This window comes from Prinia subflava, chromosome Z, assembly GCF_021018805.1.
Source record: "Prinia subflava isolate CZ2003 ecotype Zambia chromosome Z, Cam_Psub_1.2, whole genome shotgun sequence".
Classification (NCBI taxonomy): domain Eukaryota; kingdom Metazoa; phylum Chordata; class Aves; order Passeriformes; family Cisticolidae; genus Prinia; species Prinia subflava.
The window spans coordinates 102,837,868-102,861,202 of NC_086283.1; the positions used below are offsets into that span (position 1 = coordinate 102,837,868).

Consider the following 23,335-nt stretch of genomic DNA (forward strand, 5'->3'; position numbering starts at 1 on the left):
ACTGTCAGGAGCAGCTTTGCTCCTGCACATGGTGCAAACACAGAATCATGGAGTGGTGTGGGTTGGAAGGGACCTTAAGGCTCATCCAGTGCCACCCCCTGCCATGGCAGGGACACCTTCCACTGTCCCAGGCTGCTCCCAGCCCTGTCCAGCCTGGCCTTGGACACTTCCAGTGATCCAGTGGCAGCTTTTCTGGGAAACCTGTACCAGAGCCTCACCACCTTCACAGCCAAGAACCTTTTCCCAATATCCCATCTAAATCTACCTTCTTCAAGCTTAAAACCATCAGTCCTTGCAGTGGGTCACAGAGTGGGTGGGAGCCAGACTCCTGGGGTCCTGTTCACAGCAACCCACCTTCCCTTTGCACTGATCCTCCACCTCTGGCTGCTGCGTGGTGGCACCCAGGACTGCTCCCTCCTGTGCCCACACTCCCAGGGAACACCAAACCCCAACAGGACCCTTGTCCCCACGGCACAAACCAACACCCCTGCACAAAGTCTGATAAAGTCTGATGTGGGGTCAGCTCTTTCCCAGGGACCAACCCCATCCACATGGATTGTCCAGTGTCTACAACAGCACAAGATCATTCCCCACTGTCACCATGTGCCTCATCTCTCTGCTGCTTACTGAACCTTTCCACAGCCTCCTTTCACAACCCCTCTTATCTCTGGGATATCTGCTTCGTTATTAGCTTGGGCTGAGTCAAGCTAATGAATCCAAAAATGGCTGGGGGGGATGCAGGCAATTTATACCATTTACACAGTGTGTAGTTAGCACAGCTGTGTAAACCCCGTTTCCATAGGAAACGGGTGCTGTAATTATAAATCCTTACAAATTATAAATAGCATGGCTTATCACAGCAGAGGTATGAACAGAATAGCTGATCTGGCATCTGGGCAGCATGCTCCTAGCTGAACAAACAGCATCCATAACGGGGCATATTCAGGTACTTTATACCATCTGTCATGAAAAAAACAAAAGGATAAGACATGCCTTAGAGCCACCAATTCCTCCACATTAAGCACAGCAGAGGGAGTATATGAGACATGGGGTTTTCTCTAACTGGTGTTTAAAGCAGGAGCTGGAAGTGTGTGCATGGTGGGAATCGACAGCAAACTGGGTTTAACTCTTCCTGCTATGTGGAGAAGCATCACCTCTTACTGATAGTGAAAGCAGGTACCTGCTTTTCTACTAAAAATAACTCTTCTGTGGGTTTTGTTATTTGCTGTGTAAGACCTCTGCTTTCCTATTCCTTAACCTTCATCCTCCTCCTCCTTGTATCCCTTTCTCCCTCTCTTTTATCATGGGTCAACCACACTGCTAACTCCAAGGACTGGTCATTTCAAGCTCTGCTCTGGTTAGAAATAAAGCCAGGAAGCCCAGGAAAGAAAGCAATAACCAATAACCCTGCCCCAAGAGCCCCTACCCTACACTCCTTTTAAATTTATTCCCTACTCCTTTCATGGAGCAGTGTTAAAACACCTTCTGTCCCCAGCTCATACACTCTTTTTGCATCAGCACTTGCCATGGAAGATCAGAAGCTAAAATAAAATGCTACGGATGTGGAAAGAGATTTCTACTGGCAAAGTGAAAAATGCTCTTTCTTCAGCATAGTCCAGTCATGCTGATTTATATGACAACATCTGACAAATAAATTTGACTCAAAAAAATTTTACAGTCAGGATGCACTGAACTTGAACTCACGCTTGCACCAACATATGCAGTGTTGAAGAGCTCTGGCAGAGGTATCTGAGCACTGATGGTGATGGAAATAGCTTCACTCTTTAGCAAAGGGCTTACAGAGCAGTGCTGGGGGAAGTGTCAGCCTGCCTAACTCAGAGGTTAGCACTGCCATGACAGGATTTTGCTCCCTCTCTTCTTTTCTGGTACTCTGCAGGAAAAGAAAATTAAATCCTGATGAGCTCACAAGTCTAAGGGATGAAGCAAACATCCCAGCCATGCAACGAGTGAGAAATTGAATTATGCATCATGCTCCTGCTTGGAATCCTAGAATGTGTGAGTTAGGAAGGACTTTTAAAGGCCACCTAGTCCAGCTGCAGGGACAGCTTCCACTAGAACAGGCTGCTCAGAAACAGAGTCACAGCAACGACTCCTTGGTGCTTTCATTCCCACTGTCACTTTCCCAGCCTGAAAAAACAAGGAAAACACAGTTTCCCCTGGCATGTCTGAGGGACATATCTCCCTGTTTTGTATTCCTGGATAATGATTAACCAAACATCTGGCTGTGTGTATTTTGGGACAGCATTTTCTGAGAAGCATTTTCTGAGAAATATATTTATTCATTACGAAGGACAGGTAACTTCTGCCTGTGAATTTATTAGTGTTAGCTCAACTTGCACACATTTCTTGTGAGCCTTACAAAACTGAAAGCCCAGATGAGCCTTTTTAATGGTGTACTGTGCCTCACTCACTCCCCTCCATCAGAATCTGCATCAACACCAGATGCTAATTCCAAAGGTATATCCCTGCCATCACGGGTGTTGTGACAGTAGTGATCACAGCAATAACTGCACCAAGACACCAAGCTGGAGGACAGAAGACACCTGTGAGGTACCAGTCCACGTGCTGGTTGCAGAAAGCAAACCTGCACAGCCATCCAGTAACACCAACACCTGGTATTGTCCTGCTTGAGGGGTCGTGAGTGCCAGAAGTATCTGAAATGGGACAGGAAAGTATGGAATCTTAAAACGGCAGAAATAGTTTGATTTGGGAGGAACCTTAAAGCTCATCTCGTCCAAACTGAAAGAGAGAGGGTTTAGCTCAGAAAGGAGGAAAAAATTCCTGTCTGTGAGGGTGGCTGGCCCTGGCACAGGGTGTTCAGAGCAGCTGTGGCTGCCCCTGCATTCCTGGCAGTGCCCAAGGCCAGGTGGGAGCAGCCTGGCACAGTGGAAGGTGTCCCTGTCCTTGGCTGACTAACTGGTACCTCACAAGCCATCCAAGAGCATCCACAGAAAGACTGTCCTGTGTGTGAGCTTCCAGGCAACTCAGACTATTTCCCCAAGATAAAGTCTCTCCAAGCTGGTAAAAATGAAAAATAAACATATTCACAAGGAACTCTTAAAGGAGTCAGGGATACTACAAATATTTGAGATGCATATTAGCAGGGGAAGAGAAGAGAGGAATAACTTTGACACAGCCATGGATGCAGCTCTCAAGGGGGAAGGAGGGAAAAGAAGCCCTCAAAACCAGCAGTTAGTCACTCCTGCCCTGCAGACAGAGACCAGGCTGTGTCCTATGCTCAGAGGTGGGGAGAACAGCAGGGAAGGGTATTTGTCTCTCTTTTTTCAGTGGTCCTTCTCAGGTAAACACTCCTACAGGGCATGTGAAGTCCCTGCAGGTTCATTTCCCACCTCTTTTAGACTACAGTGTAAAGAACCCAGCATTTTTAGCAACACATGCCACCTATTCTTATGAAATGCTATGAACATTAAATGGTATTTTAAAGTTTGTCAGATATGTAGAACTATGAATCCTATTATGGTAGTGTGCAGAAAATAGGAAAATCCAAAATTAGTATTTCCATTCTGAACTTCCAGGGTTAAACCTTGAAGAACACACAGTTTGTGAACACACGCAGAAGTCAGAACTCCAGAAGCCATTTAAGGAGGTGGTGGTTCTCATCTGCTGGGTTTTCCCCTTCCAAACTGCAACTCCATTTTTCTCTACAAGGCCAAGAAACCTAAACCTTCCACAAATATGTTTAACCAACTGGAAGACACTTGGACAGTGACCTAGCCATACTTCTTCTCCAAGGGGCTGTGCAGAGGTATTGAGAAAATTCAGTGGGGTTTCCCTCCATTACAAACAGCACATTCAGCCAGAGCCACACCAGTATCATACTAGGAAAATAAAATTGGATTGATTAAGTGTCATAAAAATCCAATGCTAGAGGTAAGAGCTTAGTGAGAATCGAACATCCTTTCCATCTCTAATTTCTGATTTTTTTGCATCCTTCTGAGGGGATGATGCAGAAGCGGAAATTGATATTACTAATGACAGATGGTTTAGCATCGTGTTCTTCTGGAAAACATATGTTCTTCTGGACTTCTCAGTTACATTGCAATATTTGTTAAGGGGATAGGGAGAGAAGGAACATCAGAAAGGTAGGTGTGCACTGGAAAAACAGCATAAAAAATTTCCCTTAGTGACTCTATCCTAGGAACTGGTTTTCTGAGGATAAGCAGGATATAAGAATTGGTCTAAAACAGCTAAGGCCAGAAGTGTTTGAAGTTAGAGTTAGAGCAGAGGATAGAACCCACAGAGGCTGCAATAGGAGCCCAGGAGGTTTCAGCTGCTCTGGTTGTCACAGGGAGAAAGTGATGGGGACAGAAACTGTCAGGACTTAGGGCTTAGGGGCAAGACGAATTCTAGGGTAGGGCAATAGCTGAGAAAAACCAGCTTGACTGTGGCCAGCCAGCACTTGTCCTGGGAGATGGAGGCTAATACTGCACATCACACCACAGATTTATCTGGGTTTAACTGCAAATCACACCATAGATTTATCTGGGTTTAACCTGAGTGGCACCTTGGGACTGCACAGAGTGTGGGTAAGAAGCAGAGGTGGAACCTGGAAGAAGAAACAGCTGTAAGGATTTATACCTGCTGCAAAGTTGACTGCTGAGACCTGCAGTGCCCCGTCAAAGGGAGCCCAACAAAGTCCCAGAGGGAACACCTGCCGTGGAAAAGGCCCCCTTCACCATGAGTGGGTTTACCCACACGGATGACTGAGACAGGTAGACCAGCACAGAACAGATGTTGCCCCAAAGAAAAACATCTGTGAGCCCATCCCAGGCCCAGGAGCTCGTGGAAAGCTACAGGTTTTCCACTGCCCTCTCTAACAGAGCTGATTACAGCAGGTTTTGGATTATTAACACATCCACACCATTTGTTTGGGCTGCTGGAGCCTTGTAGTAAATTCCAGCACTGAGTAGAAGCCTCTCACTCACCTTCAGGCTGTTGTATGCAAAATCTTCCTGTTCTGAGGTCACTTCAGTCTTTGTCTCAATCACCTGTGCAGATTAAAGAGGTAAATTTGTATTTAGGAGCTGCCACACTGCACGGGGTAGCTGAGCACGTCTCCATCAGCACTCAGCCCTGCCAGCCAGCTCAGCCATAATAATGTCATTAATTGCCATCAGACAGCATCCCAGCAACACCGGTGGGGCAGAGGACACTCCAGCAGAAACGGGTTTAATCTCTCATTAATATCTTGACAACTGTGCCTCTCTGCAGCTTTCAAACAATGACAGTCATTAAGGGAACAATCTTCAACAAAGCAGTTGGAAAACAGGTTTTTAATCCTCCCGCAGCAGGAATGAGAGGCTGGGGAAGTCTCCCATTTCATGTGTCTCCTGCAAAGTGCTAGGGGGGATCAATAAGGATACCTAGTGAAGCAAGTAAATAATTACTGTTGATGATTTTGTTAAGTCTTGTACTGCATTTGTTCAAAGGTACACTGATCTCACACTGGAGAGTAGTAACAAAAATAATTCCCAAACAAAGCAACACAAGCCCCAGAAATTTCAAATATGTAGCCAAGAGGGATGGCATTTCCCCAGCAATTTGTAAAAGAGCATCTTCAGTGCTTCAGGACACCAAGCACACAGCAGTGCTGCTTCACAGCACACTCTGGCCTTTGACAAGCCACAGAACCTCGGCTGCAGGTGGCAGGGAAAGCACGTACAAGAGATCTGCTATTAAAACCCCCATCCCAGAAGTCAGCTCACCACAACCTAGCGAGCTGTATTTTCAGACTTAGAGATTCCTGTCTCCTGAGTTACCACTGGGCTGACAGTAACCTTGATTTTTTTGAATATTTACTTTCAAGCAAGCAACTCAAACTGCAGGAAATTTGGTTTTGGTGGGGTTTTTTGACAAGGAGGGAAGAATACAGCAAAAGAACATCCCTGCCTTGAAACAGAAATGAAGAACTCATTCTTCTAACAGCTTTCCTGATATTTCTGATTTACTGCACTACTTTAAACCTGTATTCCTCTCTATGATCATTACTGAGGAAAAAAACACCCCCCAAACACACAGATGATAATAAAACCAGCCTGATGTGTATGAAGTGCTTTTCAGCTCATGCCACACACTGCTGGATGGGGGGAAGCCAGGACAGCAAAAAAATGCTTGAATAAAAGAAACCATCCAAAAGGGAGGGTTGTTGAACATGCAGGGTGCCACATGTGAGACACATGGTCGAATAACGCGTGCCAAAATTAATTCTACATGTCATTGCTTTCAAGAAGCTTAAGATACTATCTAAATATGTAATAACCATTTAAACCTAAATATGTTATAACCAGTTTTTTTTAACAACTACATAAAGCAGTTCTCCTGTCCAATTGTCTTTAACTGACAAAAAAAGGTTTATCTCCATTTTCCAGATGGATTTGTAGCCTCTTATGTTGAACTTGTCACTCTAAAAGCTGAATTCCTACATCACGTGGCCTCAAGCAACCAAGGAAAGCCAGCTACAAATATGAAATATTAGTATCCATGAAAAAACGCCTCTTGCCTGGGATTTCTTGCTCTCTTGCTCCTTTTTCTCCAGCTGGGCTTGCAGCTTCTTCCTCTCCAGCTCGAGCTCCCTCACTCGCTTCTGTAGCTTTAGGAAGAGGGTCATGTCCATGGCTGCTTTCTCCATCCCAATCTCCTGGAGAGGAACAGGAGGGAGGGAAAAGCAGAGAAGACCTCAGTGTCCAGTTTTATACCATGCACAGTGCCAGATGCACCCTGACTGTACATCAGCCACAGCCAGGAACAGGAGCATCCTGAGAAACACATGTACTTCCAAAGAGCAAATCCATATTTTAAACACTTATTTTTCATGTCAGTAAAATCCATATTTTAAACACTTATTTTTCATGTCACTTATTTTTCATGACCTGTTTTGATAAATCACTTAATGCTTAATAGCCCAACAGATAAAGATGGGGGCGACGAACATCAAAAACGCCCAGCTGGGTCCCTTTAAGTCAAGAGTTTATTTTTGAGGGGTTTTTACTGCCTTCACCCAGAATATTTTGTATCAAACCACTGTCAATACTGATTATTTTGACTTCAGAAAATGCTTTCAGAGCAGTTCAGAAATACTAAAGCAATATAACACAGCAGCCAGCAAAGGGCAGGGGGTGTTTCTGCAGGCACAGCATTGGTACACAAAGCATGGTCTTGCCAGGGGGTGGCAGACCCTGGGAACATTCATCACCCACAAGTGCTCTCAAGTCAGAAAAGTGGAGTTTAAAAAGCAGCCTATCCCATCAGATGTAAATAAAAAAACACATTTCCCTTTTCCACAGGATTCCTGATAGCCAAGGAATAATTTGTGCTGCTCTTTCCTGCATTAGGAGACTGTTGATTTGATTACAGGGGCTGTGCTGGCCAGCAAAGCGTCCATGAAGATGCATGGGAATGGAAACGCTCGGGGCAAGAGGGCAGTGAATTCTGGTGTCCTTGCAGAGAAGGCTCATGATACAGTCATGACCCATCAGTGCTGGGTGTAACTGCTGTGATGAATTTTCATCAGTCTTAAAGCTGGTATGGCCCAAAGACAGCACTGTATTATTTTTAGAGCCCTGATGCTGCAAACAAGTGGAATTTGCCAGAGCACCACAACCCTGCAGCCCCTCGCACACAACTAACGAGGCGTTTCCACAGCATGGAGTCAATTTTATCCATCCTGCCTTATTGCCCAAGCTGCACTGACCCCTGCAAACCCCACTCCCACTGCCCCCAGAGCAGGGCTCCCCTGCCCTCCCTGCTGGGTCACTCTACCTCCACCTGCTGTATCACATCCTCGGTGTCCCCGATCTCAGACGTGCAGATGGATGGGTTATTGGAATCAGACTCCAAGCTGCTCTGGTTGGATGAGTTTCTCCTGTGCCCTGGTGTTTGCTGCCAAGTAATGATGCACACACATAAAGCACTCAGTGTTAAAGAATTCCTCTCAGAGTGTTGCTTCTTTAGAGCAAATATGTGACTATATACTTAAGTTACCTTATAGAGAATCATATGTTCTAAGGTTTTATGCCCTACCCTTAAAATTCATATGAACAGTTCAAAGTGCAGAAGTGACACAAAAGCTCAGTTTAAAAATTCTGCATGAATTAAATGCTCTTCATGACACCAGATGTGTCATGTGTGACCATAGAAATCTGAGCTCAAGGTTGTGCTGCTGACAGCACCCTCCAGGACCTTCTTTAAACACTCAGCCTTTCATCAGATCCAGAAGCACTCTGATTTTTAGCAGTTTTTCTAACACTTTAGCCATTCTGAACCTAAAGACTTTGGGTTTTGAAATTCTGAAGTCATATTGCTGGAGAGTTTGCTTGTTTGTTTTTAACCCAACACCTACACATGACCATCACTGACACAAAAGCAAAACAAGAACAAGCACAATCCAGCTTTTGCTGAGATTCACAGACATCTTTAAGCATTTCACAGAGCAGTACAGGAGACCAAGCTCCTTTTTCAAGGCACACAAATGGTTTGGCTCCAGTGCAGAGAGGTATTCTTAGAAATACAAACTGCCCACTAATGACAAATCTATTACATGTTTTGGGGGTGAGTAAGCCACATTATTCAGGCACCAATATCAGGTCCAGGGCACAAGGGAACAGGGATAATTCCAGTTTCATTACCTTAATAACAGTCATTTCATCCCTCAAGTTGTCATATCTCTGCTCCAGACTTGCATACTCTTTTACCAGGTTCTGATAACGAGATCTCTCTTCTTCCAGATCTTTCTTCATCTGGATATTTTCCTCAACTGTGTTTCGTGCAAATTCATCTTTAAAATAGGAAGGAAAAAAAAGAAAAAAAGAAATTATGAACTGTAGCTCAGAAACAAGATCCTTGTAAACATGTGGAACAACAACTAATGAACAAAATACTCTCAGCCAAGAGCCTTTAAAATCCATGTAAGCATTCACTAATATTTAGCAACAATTATAACCTGTATTTGTCTCCTCAAGATTTGAAACAGCTTGAATTATTCTGCTTGCAGAGCAGTCCTTTGCCTTGAGTTAAGGAGAAGTCTCCAGCACCTACAAACCGTCATTTAACTGTGGCAGCTCCAGCTCCCAAGGGCCAGCCATAACCCACTTAAGAAAAGACCAGCACAGTACAGAAATACATTCATGTTGGGAAAATCGTACTTGCTGCACATAAAAACTTCCCTGCCTGCTTCCCACCAGCAGTTTTGGCACAGGAACAAGTCAATAACAACAGCTCCTCCTCACGTCATCAACCATGTACCATGGCAAGACTGGGGATTCAAAGAGGTTTATATCCAAATAAATTCAGTTATTTCTCGAAAACTCCCCTCTGGATGCAAACCTGGTCCCTCCTCCTCCTCTTCAGGAACCAGGCAAATGTAGCCTGTGCTTTGTTTTAAATAGCTGAACAACAAACCAACCCCCTCCACTTCCTTTCTCCCATCTTAGATGCTCCAAAAGCATCTTGTAAGAGATGAATAAATATTTGCAGCAAGTTTCTTCTTAATGTGTTATCTTTGTTCCTTTATTTTATATTAGGCTAGAAGCAAAAGGCACTTCACAAGTACCACAGAGCACTGAAAGTTACATCCACAGCATGATGATCTTTGTAAATCCTGCTGCAAAATCAAAGCTGAAAAGGATGAAAAAAATAGAAAAGCTCAATACACGCATGAGAGATCCCTTTGTGAAATGGGATTTTCCCAGGTTGCTTCCCCTATGTATGACCTGTCAGCTAAGTCTCTGCTTTTAAAAAACACTCACAGGCTCGTGTCACAGTAGAGAAATCCTTTGTCATAGCTCAATAACAGGAATTGTGCCACCCCTTGGATCCTTTACTAATCATTCTTGGGACACTGCTATTCCATACTCCATCACTGCTTCACTGCCTCCCACACCATCTGCATGAAATGCTTTAACATAACCAAACTGAAAAGCCTTCCTCGGTATTTTATTCTGTATTTTACCAATTAAACTGGCCTCTGGCTTATCACCCACCAGTAGAACAGCACGAACAGAACTACCTGCACAACGAAATAGAGACAAAAGCCACCAGGAAAGGGTCGCAGGAAGAGCAGCACTTTTCAAGGCAGGGAAAACCAGTTTCAGGGGAGATTAAGCCCTTGTCAAACTGAGGCATGAAGATGCCATAGGCAGTTTTTCTTACCTTCAGACTGACAGAGAATCCTGCTGTTCAGCTCCTCTTTTTCCTGCTTCAGGAGAGCGTTTTCCTCTTCCAGGTCAGAGATACGCTACGGAACAAGGCAGAGAGTTACTGCTGGCTGCAGGGCAGAGCTCCTGTGGGGATTAATTTCACCTGGCAGGAGACAGGGGGCTTTGTTCGGCCTCTCTTTGCTCTCTAAAAGATCTGTTGCCCTGTGCTTTGCCAGTTACCCTTTGTACACCAGTAGCAGAAACACAGAAGAAATGCACTACTGCAACAGAATAACTTTCCCTTTCCTGAGTGCACTTCTCCCTCAAATCAACATTTTCAGCAGAATCTTACAAAATGCTGAGCAGCTGGACTTAGTGGCCACAATCTGCAGGAGCAAAGGTCTTACAACTGATCAGGTCATCAAATCAGAGGTTTATTTTACATCTCAACAAGCTTCATCATTGTCTTCAAGTCACAGCACTGAGTCACAGCTGCTGGGGAAATAATTCTGCTGATTGTTCCCAGAGATGTGGCACTTCAGGAGCTGAAATGCACACCGTGAATGTGAACTGAGTGAATAGGTCAGACATTTTTAACTTTATTGTACCTGTCCTTGCAGCACGATGAGTCACTTCAGTGCTTCCCACAACCAGAGAACCTCTAGTACAGTGAGGAATGACATGTACCAGGGCCCTTGTGCAATACAACAGCAGCATATTTAGCAATTATTAACAACAACAATTGCCTCGTAAAAAAATAATGGGAACAGGAACTAAATCCTGGAAAATGCTATTTTCACTTTGTGACAACTGAAAGGCTGGACTGCTGCCGACAGCAACCAATCCTGGAGCATTACTCAGCTTCCTGAATTCTGGTGCATTCAACAGTGTTATCTCAAAACACACAACCATCATGTTGTCAAGTGAAATATGCTGCCACAGCTAAGCAGGATGATTCTGCTGCTGTCGGGTGGGAGAACACACGTCATCCCACGGCACGTGCCATTCCCTGTGCCTGCTCCCTCACTTCCTGTAGCCACTGCTTGGGAAGCAGCTAGACACAGCAGAAGGATCTCAAGGCGCCAACGATAAACAACACTGCAAACACTACAATAAGAGTTTTCAAAGCCCAAGAGTAATAATTTTGCTGTCACCACTAGATTAAACTTATAGGCAGCCCAGCTGGCAGACATTCCTAGCACAGATTTCAGACTTCCACACAAGCATGTTCAAATTAAGGCGTTTTATCAAACACTGGCTATGCCAGGTACATACTAATGATGAGGACAAAAGCACAGTGAATATTTTCACATAAGTCACAACTGAATCAGTCCTGTTCCATGCACAAATGGAAAAACCTTCCCACTCATTACACTCCCAGTTAAATTACTTCAGCTGCCTGCATTACATCTGTCTGCACCTCTCCCAGAAGGCTGGTGTCTGGATGTACAACTAGAAAGTTAAAAACCTCACAATTTAAGCATACAGAGCTACTGGTGTTTTAAATGCTGTGAACTGAGCGAAGATTTTAATATTCTGTACCAAAACCAACTGCACTCCTTCACCATAAATCACATCTGCCTTTAGATCAACACTAGTGTCTTCAACGTAGGAAGAATTCTTAAAAAATTGGAGAAAAGATACAGGAGTGATGGAATGGAAGGAAAACCTGTGCTGCAATGGGACAACAAGGAACTCTACTTGTTTGTCCCAGCAGGAAAAGATTAAGGCAGTGGGATTATTTTACTAATGCTTTTTATTGGGGGCTGATAAAGAATTCTCTGCCCAAAGCTGACAGTTGGAAAACAGAAATGGACAAAAATCCTCAGCATTCTCAACTGTGCTGAGAGGATATTTGGAAGAGAAAGACTTAACAGAATCCACAACAGCTATTCCCAGATTTAAAAATTTCTAATCCAGATTGGGTACGGTGTTTTTAAGATGTTCTCTTGAGCCACTGATTTTGTTTTCTGCATTCCTGTTCCTATGTGAAACAGGAACAAGCTCAGAGTTCAAACCTGTGTGTACCCAAGCCAGTGGGAACATGAACAGTGCACTACACACGGGCAGAGGCATGGGGAGCAGGCCACACAACGGCCCAGTACCTACACAGACAACTTTTGAACCTCCTGCTTATCTTTCCACAGGAACAGATCTTTGGAGGTGCTTCTAATGCAACAGCACCTGCTTGGAAAGATTTCCGTGGAAGATGCTGAGCAGGGAGCACCTGTGATGGCTGCAGCTCTTATCTAAGTGTTATCCTGGAACAACCTGCTCAGGAGATCTGCCTCCCATCCTCCCCCAGTCTTGCAAGGAAAGGATGATGGCATTTGGCACTTTCCTAATGGAATTCCTGGCCAGACTGTGAATTATCCCAGCTCACCAAGTGAGAAGATTAGGTGCTACTAAAAGCCCTAGAAAGAGCTGTTGGTACTTACCCTGACGTTTCAAACTTTATCACAAAATTAAATAAGAAGAGCTATTCTAAAATTAAGGACTTGGAGAGAATAGCTATGACAAAGAGATTAAAGGAATTTTTTCCAGTAACGAAATCATAACTGACATGGATTTGCAGGAGCTGCAGAAAAAGTAAAGGCTCATCTCAGTCTCACTCAGAAGTGAGATGTCTTTGGGAATCCATCCTACCACAAACATGCCCATGGTGTCATCTTGATACTGAAGGTGAAAATGTTTCTCACCTGAATTTAGTTTCATGACGGTTCCCAGCTTCTAGCAGATATTAGAACAACTCAAAAATCTCTTCCCAGAATTTTTCTTGGGAATTGTTCTGGCTCAAAATCAATATTTTCAGGAAGGAAACAGGTCCTCTCCAACTTCCCACTTACAAGGAACAGAAGGGAGCAAAGGAAAGCTAATGCCAGAAATCGAAGCCTGAAATACTCATTAGAAATGTTTTAAAATTAAACCGTCCTTTTTCATGGTAAAATGCACAGTATTTGCTCTGCTGTAGGCACTTTTACAACAAGGGAAAGCTTCTGCTTTGTTTTCATGCTTTTTAAAAGCATTTCTACAGTGATTAAGCCAACCTTCCACCCAAGTGCTCGAAGGGGATTTGCAATCAAGAACAAAGAGACACAGTTTATCCCCAGCTGCATCACCTTTAAAATCAAGCATCTTTTCAGGCCCTAAAAGCCTGTGCTGCACCCAGCCAATCAATACAGTCCTGCACCAAAAAGATCCTTATAATTTTAGAAGGAAATCACTGGTTTCACATGTCCCTGTGTGGATGCCCCACAGGTAGCAGGACTGGATCACCTGGCAGCTCTCTCAGTCCAGCCAAGGACAGCAAGGGTACAGACTGTTCACCTCTTTGAGAAGCACACCCCAAAGTGCATTTCAGGCATGCCAGAGGCTCAGGGTAGATCACCCTGGCCACAGTCCTTCACCACAGCTTCTCAGCCAAACCCAGCCAAACCTGAGGGCTCAGCCCTGAAGGGAGGTTGGCCACAGCAATGGTGCTGTGTGAAGTGCACTAGAAGAGTGCACTTCGTATTCTCATAGGAATATTCTACCACTGTAATAATAACACAGCTAATTCCAGGGTCTTTTTTCTTTTCTCTTAATTTCCAGAAGTGACTCATCCTTAGGTTGTCACACACCAAGTACTGTTCTAGAGTAACAGCTGCAAAACAGCTTTTTATCTGCAATTTATTGAGTAGAAACCCCCTACATTCTTCCCAATAGCAGGATCTAAGATTCAATTCAATTTCTGCTGCAGAAGAGATATCATGGATTTAACTTGAGCAGCCACAAGCATTTGCAGAAGGAAACTGAACTCTCATCTCAGTGTCTCAGGTTAAGAGAACGAGTGCTACTCAGAATTAATCTGATCAGCAGAGAAATTCAGGGCAAAAGGTCCTTCTATGCTATTTGCCAAACAAACTCTACACTCTGAAGTCTCTTTCTCCCACTAGAATGCCTTCTTGTACAATGGTGGCAGTGTTGGACATAGATAAAGCCCAGGAGCTGCACTTGATTGTCCTGTGGTTCCCTTCCAAACCAGGATATTCCATGGGTTTGCATGAAGGAGGAAGAAGAAATAAACCTTTTTTGTGTATATCCCAGATCCAAACCCTACAAAAGCCCACAACAACCAGGAGCTGGTGCTGGAGCAGTGCCTCTCCTCAGGGAGGGAGGCTGGTCCACACACAGGTGGTACTCTGTGCATACTACAACAGCAGCCACGTCAGAAACTGAGCCTTGTGTCCCATCCTGGGCTGGGAGGAGGAGTATTTACATCTCTCTAACGTTTGCAGCATCTGTGACAGCCCTCTCCAGTAACTGGCATTACACACCATACAGCATCACTGCATACACGTGAAGCTCTGGCATATACAGGAATCTCAGGACAAGAAAAGCAGATTCAAGTTGTGCCAGGGCAGGTTTAGATTGGACATTAGGGAAACTTCTCAGTGAAAGGCTTGTAAAGCATTGAGCAGACTGCTCAGGGCAGTGGAGGAGTCACCAGCCCCAGAAGTGTTCAAAAACAGCAGGAAGGTGGCACTTGAGGACATGGTGCAGTGCTGGACAGGGTGGTGCTGGGCTGATGGCTGGACTTGGTGATTTCACAGGCCTCTTTCAACCTTTACAACTCTGTGATTCCATGATATTCATGGCTATTAAGCACCTCGATTTCCAGATGTGTTTGGGTTTGGGGCGTTTCCTTGTGCTTGGCAACACAGAAGGCATCAGGGCGGGGTGCCCTGACACAAGGCAGCCACTGCCCCTGCAGGGATGACCCCCTGTCCTTGCTGCCCCATGAGCTGGCTGAAGGTGAATCCTAGGGGCATTCAGCAACAGAAATAACAGAATATAACAGAATATAACAGAAATAACAATCAAGGAACAGACACTTCGCCCTCAAAGTTGTGAGGAGCAAGCTCCCACCAGCATGGCCCCCTGCAGGAGCCCACCTGAGGCAGACAGACAGACGTACCTTCCTCAGCAGGTCCCTCTCCTTGCCGTGGCTGTCCTCGATGACCTCCCTCTCCCCGCGAGCTCTCTCCAGCTCCATCCGCAGCCGCTCCATCTCCTCCTGCAGGCTGAGGAGCTGGTTGCCATCACCCCGCTGGGTCTGCTGGTGCTGCTGCAGCTCCTTCTTCAGCCTCTCCACCTCGGAGGAGTGGGCTGCTGTCAGCATGGACAGCTGCTCGTTCAGAAGCTTGTTCTCCTTGTTCTGCAGCCAGCATCCCAAAAAGAAGAAAACAAGAGCACGAGTGACATCAGTGCATGCAGTGATGCACTACAAAAGCAACCACTCACACCCTCAAGCACGGTGGGTGTGAGACCCCCAATATCAAACATTTCCATGCATATGCTAACGCAGCTCATAAGGCTAAAAGCTATTTCTAAACTGTGGCAAATGCTCAAAAATATTTTGGCAAGGATTACAGAAGAATTTGTCAAATAGGTATTATGATGATATCACTCAGAGCAAAGGCAAACAACTCCTGGTAGCACTGGCAAACAAACCCAAATACTACATTTGTACTACAGCTTACACACGGTATTGCTTAATGTGATTAGTTTGCAATTTGGGTATTCTTTCTAGTATTCCTTTTGCAGTTTACCCTTCTACTCCTGAATCCCATGCTTGCAGAAACCTGGAGTGACAATGCAGAACTGTAGCCTCGAGCACAAGGAGCTCCCAAAACTCCAGTTTTAAGTCATGTGCTAGCTCAGTCATCCTTTCATTTGCTCAGTTTTTCACTCTCTAAGCACTTAGCAGTGAATTGCTCTCCAGTTTTGAGAACTGAAAATTCAGCAGACTTAGCCGATTTTTGGGCTTCAAATCAAAGTCAATGGGCACTACATTGTGATTAATAAAACATCATCATTATTAGACATCCCCAGGCCAAAGACCAAGAGCTTCATGACGAGCCTACTACATAAACTGTGCTGACTTTGGGAAGATAATCTTGATACCACAAGAGGCATTTTGAAATTTAAAATGCATTCTGGTTTTTAAAGCTTGCTCTAATCATCCTTCTGGCCCTTCTTAAGGTGACCTCCCAAAGCACCCTTTCTCACTGCGTCCCAGTGCTCTGAAGGAAGATAAAGACACATCTCAAATGGAAAAACAAGTACATGAGGCATATTAACATTTTTTTCCTTTGCTCTCTAGTAATGAATTATTAATGAACATCAAAATTCAGCATTAGTATCATATTAGGAAATTATACTTTCTGCATGACCAAAGGCATTTCACAGAATCCTGGAATGATGTTGAGCTGGAAGGGACATTAAAGTCCATCCCATTCCACCCCTGCCATGGCAGGGACACCTTGCACTGTCCCAGGCTGCTCCCAGCCCTGTCCAGCCTGGCCTTGGGCACTGCCAGGGATGCAGGGGCAGCCACAGCTGCTCTGGGCACCCTGTGCCAGGGCCTGCCCACCCTCCCAGCCAGCAATTCCAGCCCAGTCTCCCAGCTGGCCCTGGCAGGGGCTCAGAGCTCTCCCTGGAGCCTTCTCTTGTGCAGATGAACACCCCCAGGTGTCCCAGGCTGGCTGCAGAGCAATGGCTCTCAAGACATTTCCAAAGAAATGCATTTTCAGAACCGTGTGTGCATGGTTTTACTACTGCCCAACTGAGATTTTCATGAAAATACATGATAAATACACAGGAATCGTTCTGTTGGTTTTTTGGGGTTTTTTGTTGTTGTTTTTTTTTTAAACAACTAGAGACATGAGAGACCATTTACTGGGTTGCTCCGCAATGCAATCAGAGATTGCCCAACAGACCCTGTTAAACTCAAACTTATTTCCAATCATTATCCACACCTGCAGATCTGAGACAGTCCTGTTGTCAGCCCAGGCTCTGTGGGAAAAACTAGTTTATTTTGCTACCAAAGGCAGATGTAACAAATTCATCAGCCTGTCACCTGAACTAGTTTTATTCACACTAAATGCTCACAGAGATAGTACTGCTTGCAGAGACAGTGTAGAGAGCTCACAGTGTCTCTAAATGTTGGCTGCATAAACATGCAACATGAAATTAGTCATATGCCTTGTAAGTGTCTCAGGCAATTCCAACAAACAGATTTAAAGAAAATAAATTAAAAAAAAAAAAAAGGGGGAAATTGGTTCAATGTAAATAGAAAAGAAAGTGCTCGAGTGAGGATGTTTGGCAGCAAAACAGATCAAAATCTTTCTTCTGTGTGCAAAAAATCCCTCACCTGATTAAAAAACTTAATTAAATGATTCCAATTACAGATGCCAGAGCATTTGAGCTAAGGCTGATGTACAATTATTCGTTTTAATGTTTTCAAAGAAAGATCTCTTCCTTAGGGGCACACAGAGGATTGCATCTCTACTCATGCATGAGCTAAAGTAGCAGAAATAGAAACATTTTCTTCCACAGCTACTCAAGAAATGATACAACTGCAACTCTCCATGTTACCTGCTACATACCTTTTTTTTCTTGGAAAGTTAATTGGTATTTTCAAAGGTTGTGTTTATAGATTAGAAAGGACTGAAAGCAAGATCCTTCAGGGAAACTATGATACAGCAAACGCACTGTGCCAGAAAAAAAGGTTCAGTGTACTGAAAAGAAAATCTACTGGAACGGTGCTCATTAGCACTTCCAAAGCATCCCAGGGAAACCTGGCAGCCCTGGAAGGATGGCTAAATCCAGCTCTCTGGACAGAGCACCACGTGTAATCCAGAGCAGGAATTCTTTCCTGCAAAAGCTACACAGAAAGTATCAAAGAAACTCCTAAAAAATAGTCTTTGCTGAGAGTGAGGGTGAGCAAGATTAGCTCAAGGCCATTATTTCTGCCTGGTTAAAAGCTCTCCATGACTCCTTCTCTAAAGCAGATCCTTCCACTGCTTTCATGACCCACAACAGGAAAGCCAATGTTAACCAAATATTGGGGTTTTTTTCCCTTTACTGTTCCACTGCCACACTTCTCCTAGAAAGGAAATAGAGAAAAATAAAAACTAAAAATATACTATTGATATTCGAGTGTCAAGTCCAGCAGCTCAGCAGATCCAACACTGACACTCACACTTCTTGCATGAGCTCAGCCCAAAATACCTGGACCTGCAATGACTCATCCTATTCAATTCCACCAAAATACCTCCTAGATGAAAGGTCATATCAAACCTTATTCTGTGAATTTTCCATGCCCGAGCTACTGTTAGCAAAATCTAAGAATGGAAAAGGCATTTTAAAATTAAACACCAGGGTATGAAAGCTGGCCCCTGTAGCGGTGCAGTTAATGCACTGCAGCAAATTAACACTGCAGTGAGGGTGACCACAGCAATGCAAACCCCTGTGTGTCCTGACTCTGCACTGTGTGAGACAACACAGAGTCACTTGTCATCATCTCCAACACAGGACTGCCTGTGGGTGGGGAGATTTCAGGTGCTGAGGGAGCCGTGTGGGGTGGACAAGGGTCCCTGACAACATCTCAGAACGATAAAATGGAATTATCACAGACTGCTGCTACAAATCCTGACTGAAGAGAATGTTCTCCTACCTGTAAAAATACAGTTTAAGGGGACAAGTGGATATGAATTTCCCTGTTGATATCAGTCAATGCAACTAGGTCCCACTTAGCATTTGTTATGATTACCCCTCAATTCCTTGTACAGCAACACAGAAGGTATTTAACGGAGTAATTTGCACGCATTAATAGGTGAAAAAATTACTGTGCTACTTGTGTAAAAACAAACCATTATTCTGCAGCTTATTAATGGCAAATGGCTACTGATGAAAACAATTCTGTGGTCAAACAGTACCTGTAAGGTCATCAAGTCACCCACACAGGGATCTGTCACATCACACCATCCCACCCTCCCCTTACTCCTGGAGAGTTGTTGTGTGTAGTAACACAAACTTCCTCAAAGTGAAGTATTTACCCAAATTGCTGTTTATCTTCCAGGGAATGTGACTCCCAAGACACATGGTTCATAGCACCAGTGGTGGCAGGCACCCTGCATTCTCTGGGCTCACAGAGCAAAAAACACAGCACGGGCAATTCAGCCCCAAACCTGTGACACTGGATCCCACAGGGAGCTGGCCTGGGTTTTCAAACAACACCTTCCAAAACCTCTGCTCTGTTTTCCTGCTCTGAGCCCTGCTGGGCAGTCCCACAACAATTCCTGGGCTTGTGCAGCTCCCTGAGCAAGCTGTGGCCAACCCCAACAAACACTCGGCTGCCACCACCACGACCCTTCCCCGACAGCACATCTCAGGGTTGCCTTTCCCTGAGATTCTCCTCGGGGTTGCTGTTCCCTGAGGTAATCAGGCTTTTGAGCTTCTCTTGCCCAAAAGGTCTCACGCCAGAGCCAGAGAAGACAAGCTGAGTCTGCCAGTCCATGTTTCCAAGGTTGTTTATTCTTCATTATCTCTCAGTTCTTTCCCAGCTCTGCCAGGCGTCCCCAGCAGAGCGGGACATGCGGCGGACTGGGGCGGGTCAGAGGGTCCCAGACCCTTTGAACCATTTCCTGACCCAACCACAGTCCACAAGGAACTTTTTATTTACAGAATCTTACCAATACTTACTACCCATATTAACATGTCATTCCTACTCTAAACCAATCCTTGTAATACAACTCAGCAGAAAATGGGGGATGAGAACAAGGAGGACAGGACCACTCCCCAGTTCCTCCATCTTGCCTCTTCAAACCCATATGCTAAAAATATTAAATTCTACATTTACACTCTGTGATAAACTAGCTACTACTTATTTTAAATTCTCTCAGCTTGTGATTCTTCATACACTGTGGGCATTCACTCCCATGGCAGGGATCAGAGGCAGTGTCCTCCTGGGCTCTGTGTGAGGCTGGCTGAGCCCCTTGTACAGATCCCAGACCCCCCTCTCCGCTCTCCAAACCCTCCAGGGTGGCCAGAGGGATGTCCTGGACTCCAACACATGGGGAGCTGGGCTGGGTTTTCAAACAACACCTTCCAAAATCTCTGCTCTGTTTTCCTGCTCCGAGCCCTGCTGGGCAGTCCCAGAACAATTCCTGGGCTTGTGCAGCTCCCTGAGCACGCTGTGGCCAACCCCGACAAACACTCGGCTGCCACCACCAGGACCCTTCCCCGACAACCCGGAGAGGCACGGAGCCGGGCCTGGCTTGTCCTCGGCACGTACCTGCTCGTCCACCTTCCTCTGCAGCTGCACCACCTTGTTCTCCATGCCGATGTTGAGCTTCTTGAGGTGCTGCACCGAGCGCGCCTCGATGCGCAGGGCCTGCAGCTGGCGGCGCGCCCTGAGGCGGCGCCAGTGGCACTGCAGCACCACGGCGGCGGCGCGGGCGCGGCGGAACCGCGCGCGGGCCAGCCAGCCCCGCACGTACCGCTGCAGCACCGTGGCCTTGTGCTCCCTCAGCACCTGCGAGAGAGACACAACGGGGGCAGTCAGCACAGAGAAGGCACCGAGCTGTGCAGTCATGGAGTGGTTTGGGATGGAAGGATCTGGAAGCTCATCCAGCGTGGGCAGGTGTTGCAGCCATGAGGCCTGAGAGGCCTCCTGGCGGTCACTTGCCTAAAGGCAAAGAAATGCCTAGTCATGGTGACTGGACCAAATAACCCTGTCTTATCTCCCTGTAAGACAATAGGTCACTTTCTACCCCGACTCATACCATTGGACCATTTCTCAAAACCTTCGTACCCCATATAAACCCCACTTTTTGCCCAGTAGAAGAGCTGTCCCTGAAACCCTTCGCAGAGGATGCCAATAAAGACTCATCTGTGGAACTTCATACAGCGCTTCTCCTCTCTCTCCCTGCGTCTGCCAAGGCACCTTAGCAAGCTCATGAGCTGAAATCACTATAGAGCTGAAACTGCAAAGAGCTGGAATCACTGATAGCTGAGCTGCTAAGTATTGACTGTGCCTGAGGTACTTGGGCAGGAGATACTTAGCGGTTCCCCCTATCCAGGAAACCTAGGACAGCTGGGATCAGACTGATCCTGAGAAGCTCCGGGAAAGATAAAGGCAGGGACACCTTCCATTAGACCAGGCCACTCCTGTGCAACCCAGCTTGGGGAACTTCCAGGGATCCAGGGGCAGCCACAGCTTCTCTGGGAATTCTGTGCCATGACCTCCCCACTCTCACAGCCAGGAATTCCTTCCCAGTATCTTCTCTAAACCTATTTTCCTTCATCTTAAGGCCATTCCTGGAAGGTCACCTGTATACAGCAACTCTGGTTTGGCTGCAACATTCAACACTTCCCAAACTGCGCTGGAAAGGGCTTCTCCTCCAAGGAATGTCCTGGTAGATGCAGGGGCTGGTGACTGGAAATGGAAGCTGTTGTTTTGTGCCCTTTTTCACAGGCAATACTTCCAACCCTACCCACGGAGGCTTCTCCAAGCACAGTTCTCCACTGATGCAGGCAGGGCACACCCAGAGCTCTCCTAGGAGCCTGCTTAGTCTCAAAGATCTGCTTGGCCAGACATGAGGGAATATGATCCTGGCTGTGAGGATTTGGTGGGAGCAGGTGATCTATGGGCTCAAGTGTGACTTTGGGCCACAGAACAGTACTGAGATCCACCAGAGCCAAGCTCCAGAATAAGCAGTAATTAACAAACTTAGCACATGAACTTACTGTCCCCTCAGCACCAGACATCACCCACATCAGAACAGATCTGAAGATTTTTTTTCTGTGTTCTACCTCTGCATTATGATAATTTTCACTGCAGATAAATGCTGTCCTGATGGGATTTCGTATCATGTGGATAACCTTCAAATAAAACCGTGAGTCCTTTCACTATACTCTGCAGCCAGTTCTCTAGCACAATTCAGTTCCTAGTAATTTTTATGTTTTCATGAAATTTCTGGCATGTTTGCACTGAATTTCTTCCCCAAAATTTACAGCTATCTTGTCAGTCAATGGCAGTTCAATTTTGTCCTCTAAAATTGAAGGCTGACATTTTAGAGATACAAACAGCATGCTGTTAATAGCTTCCTTATGCTTCAGTCTGCTAAGGAAATAAATAGGAGAATTTGAAGATCACAGGATGTTTTATCGTTATTAGTTTGGGTTGTTTCAGAAAAGGTTATCCTATTAGCTTCTCATACAAATATTTTGTTTCACCCTAAGGCTTTCTTTGCAGTTGCAAATTTGAATTCAGAATAAAGGGATTATATGAATTCAGGATGCAGCAAGAATGACTGTGAAATGAGGTTTGTATGTCTCCTGCCTTGGCAATCATAAATGGGGAAAGCTAGGGATGCCCAAAGAGGTAGAAGAAACGCCACTGCACTGTCTTGAAGACTTATTTCAGCTTTAGAGCAAAATTTTGGTGTGCACTGGGCATGCCCTCATCCCACAGATCATTACCCACAGCCCTGCATCTGTCACTGAAAATGCACTGGAACCAACACCTATATTTCAAACCTATACCCAGGTGCTCCAGAGATTAAGGATGTTCAGATCAGACAGACCAGGCCTTCAGCCAACTTCTACATCTTGTTACAATTTGAGTGGCCTTGAATCTCAGAGAGTTTAACTGGTGGATCAGCTGCCTCTGCAGAAGCTTCCAAATAGAAGAAGAATTGAATAGCTTAAAAAATAGATGCTGAGAAAGCAGTGGCAGAACAAATTCACCAGCTGCTGTGTCTCAAAGGAGACCCCTGGTCTCTCTGGGAGGTCACCAGGTATCCAGGTAACTTCAATTATTTCCAGGAACAGGCTTTTCCCTCATGATGCCTCTCACTTCTTGGAGTAGCCCCACAGCCAGTTAGGCACCAGTTTAGGTAATTACCAACGCAGTGCTGGGTCTGAGGAGTGGACAGAAAAATCTCCAAAGCTGTTCTCAGTTTCCTGACAGAGAAAGGAGAAGGATTTTGGACAAGGCCTGCAGGGACAGCACCCAGGGAATGGCTGCCAGGGAATGCCAGAGGGCAGCGCCAGCTGGGAGATTGGGCAGCAATTGCTGGCTGGGAGGGTGGGCAGGCCCTGGCACAGGGTGCCCAGAGCAGCTGTGGCTGCCCCTGCATCCCTGGCAGTGCCCAAGGTCAGGCTGGACAGGGCTGGGAGCAGCCTGGCACAGGGGAAGGTGTCCCTGCCATGGCAGGGAGTGGGATGAGGTCCCTTTAAGGTCTCCTTACACTCAAACCACCTTAGGATTCAATGACTTCTCACTGTATCACTGCTGTCATGAAACTCTGTATTTTTTGTGTCCCGCTCCT

At 45.6% G+C, this 23,335-nt stretch overlaps 1 protein-coding gene across 2 annotated transcripts in view; it reads right to left on the reverse strand.

The window, feature by feature from the left end:
* The window catches only part of MYO5B (myosin VB), a 150,449-nt gene that overhangs the window by 24,079 nt on the left and 103,035 nt on the right, over nt 1-23,335 (reverse strand). For both annotated transcript variants that reach the window (XM_063421447.1, XM_063421446.1), the window contains exons 21-27: nt 20,296-20,535; nt 15,133-15,372; nt 10,189-10,273; nt 8,667-8,815; nt 7,801-7,920; nt 6,542-6,679; nt 4,968-5,030 (exon numbers count right to left, since the gene is read on the reverse strand). In XM_063421447.1, the coding sequence (XP_063277517.1) occupies nt 4,968-5,030; nt 6,542-6,679; nt 7,801-7,920; nt 8,667-8,815; nt 10,189-10,273; nt 15,133-15,372; nt 20,296-20,535 (1,035 nt within the window). The remainder of the gene's footprint in view (nt 1-4,967; nt 5,031-6,541; nt 6,680-7,800; nt 7,921-8,666; nt 8,816-10,188; nt 10,274-15,132; nt 15,373-20,295; nt 20,536-23,335) is intronic.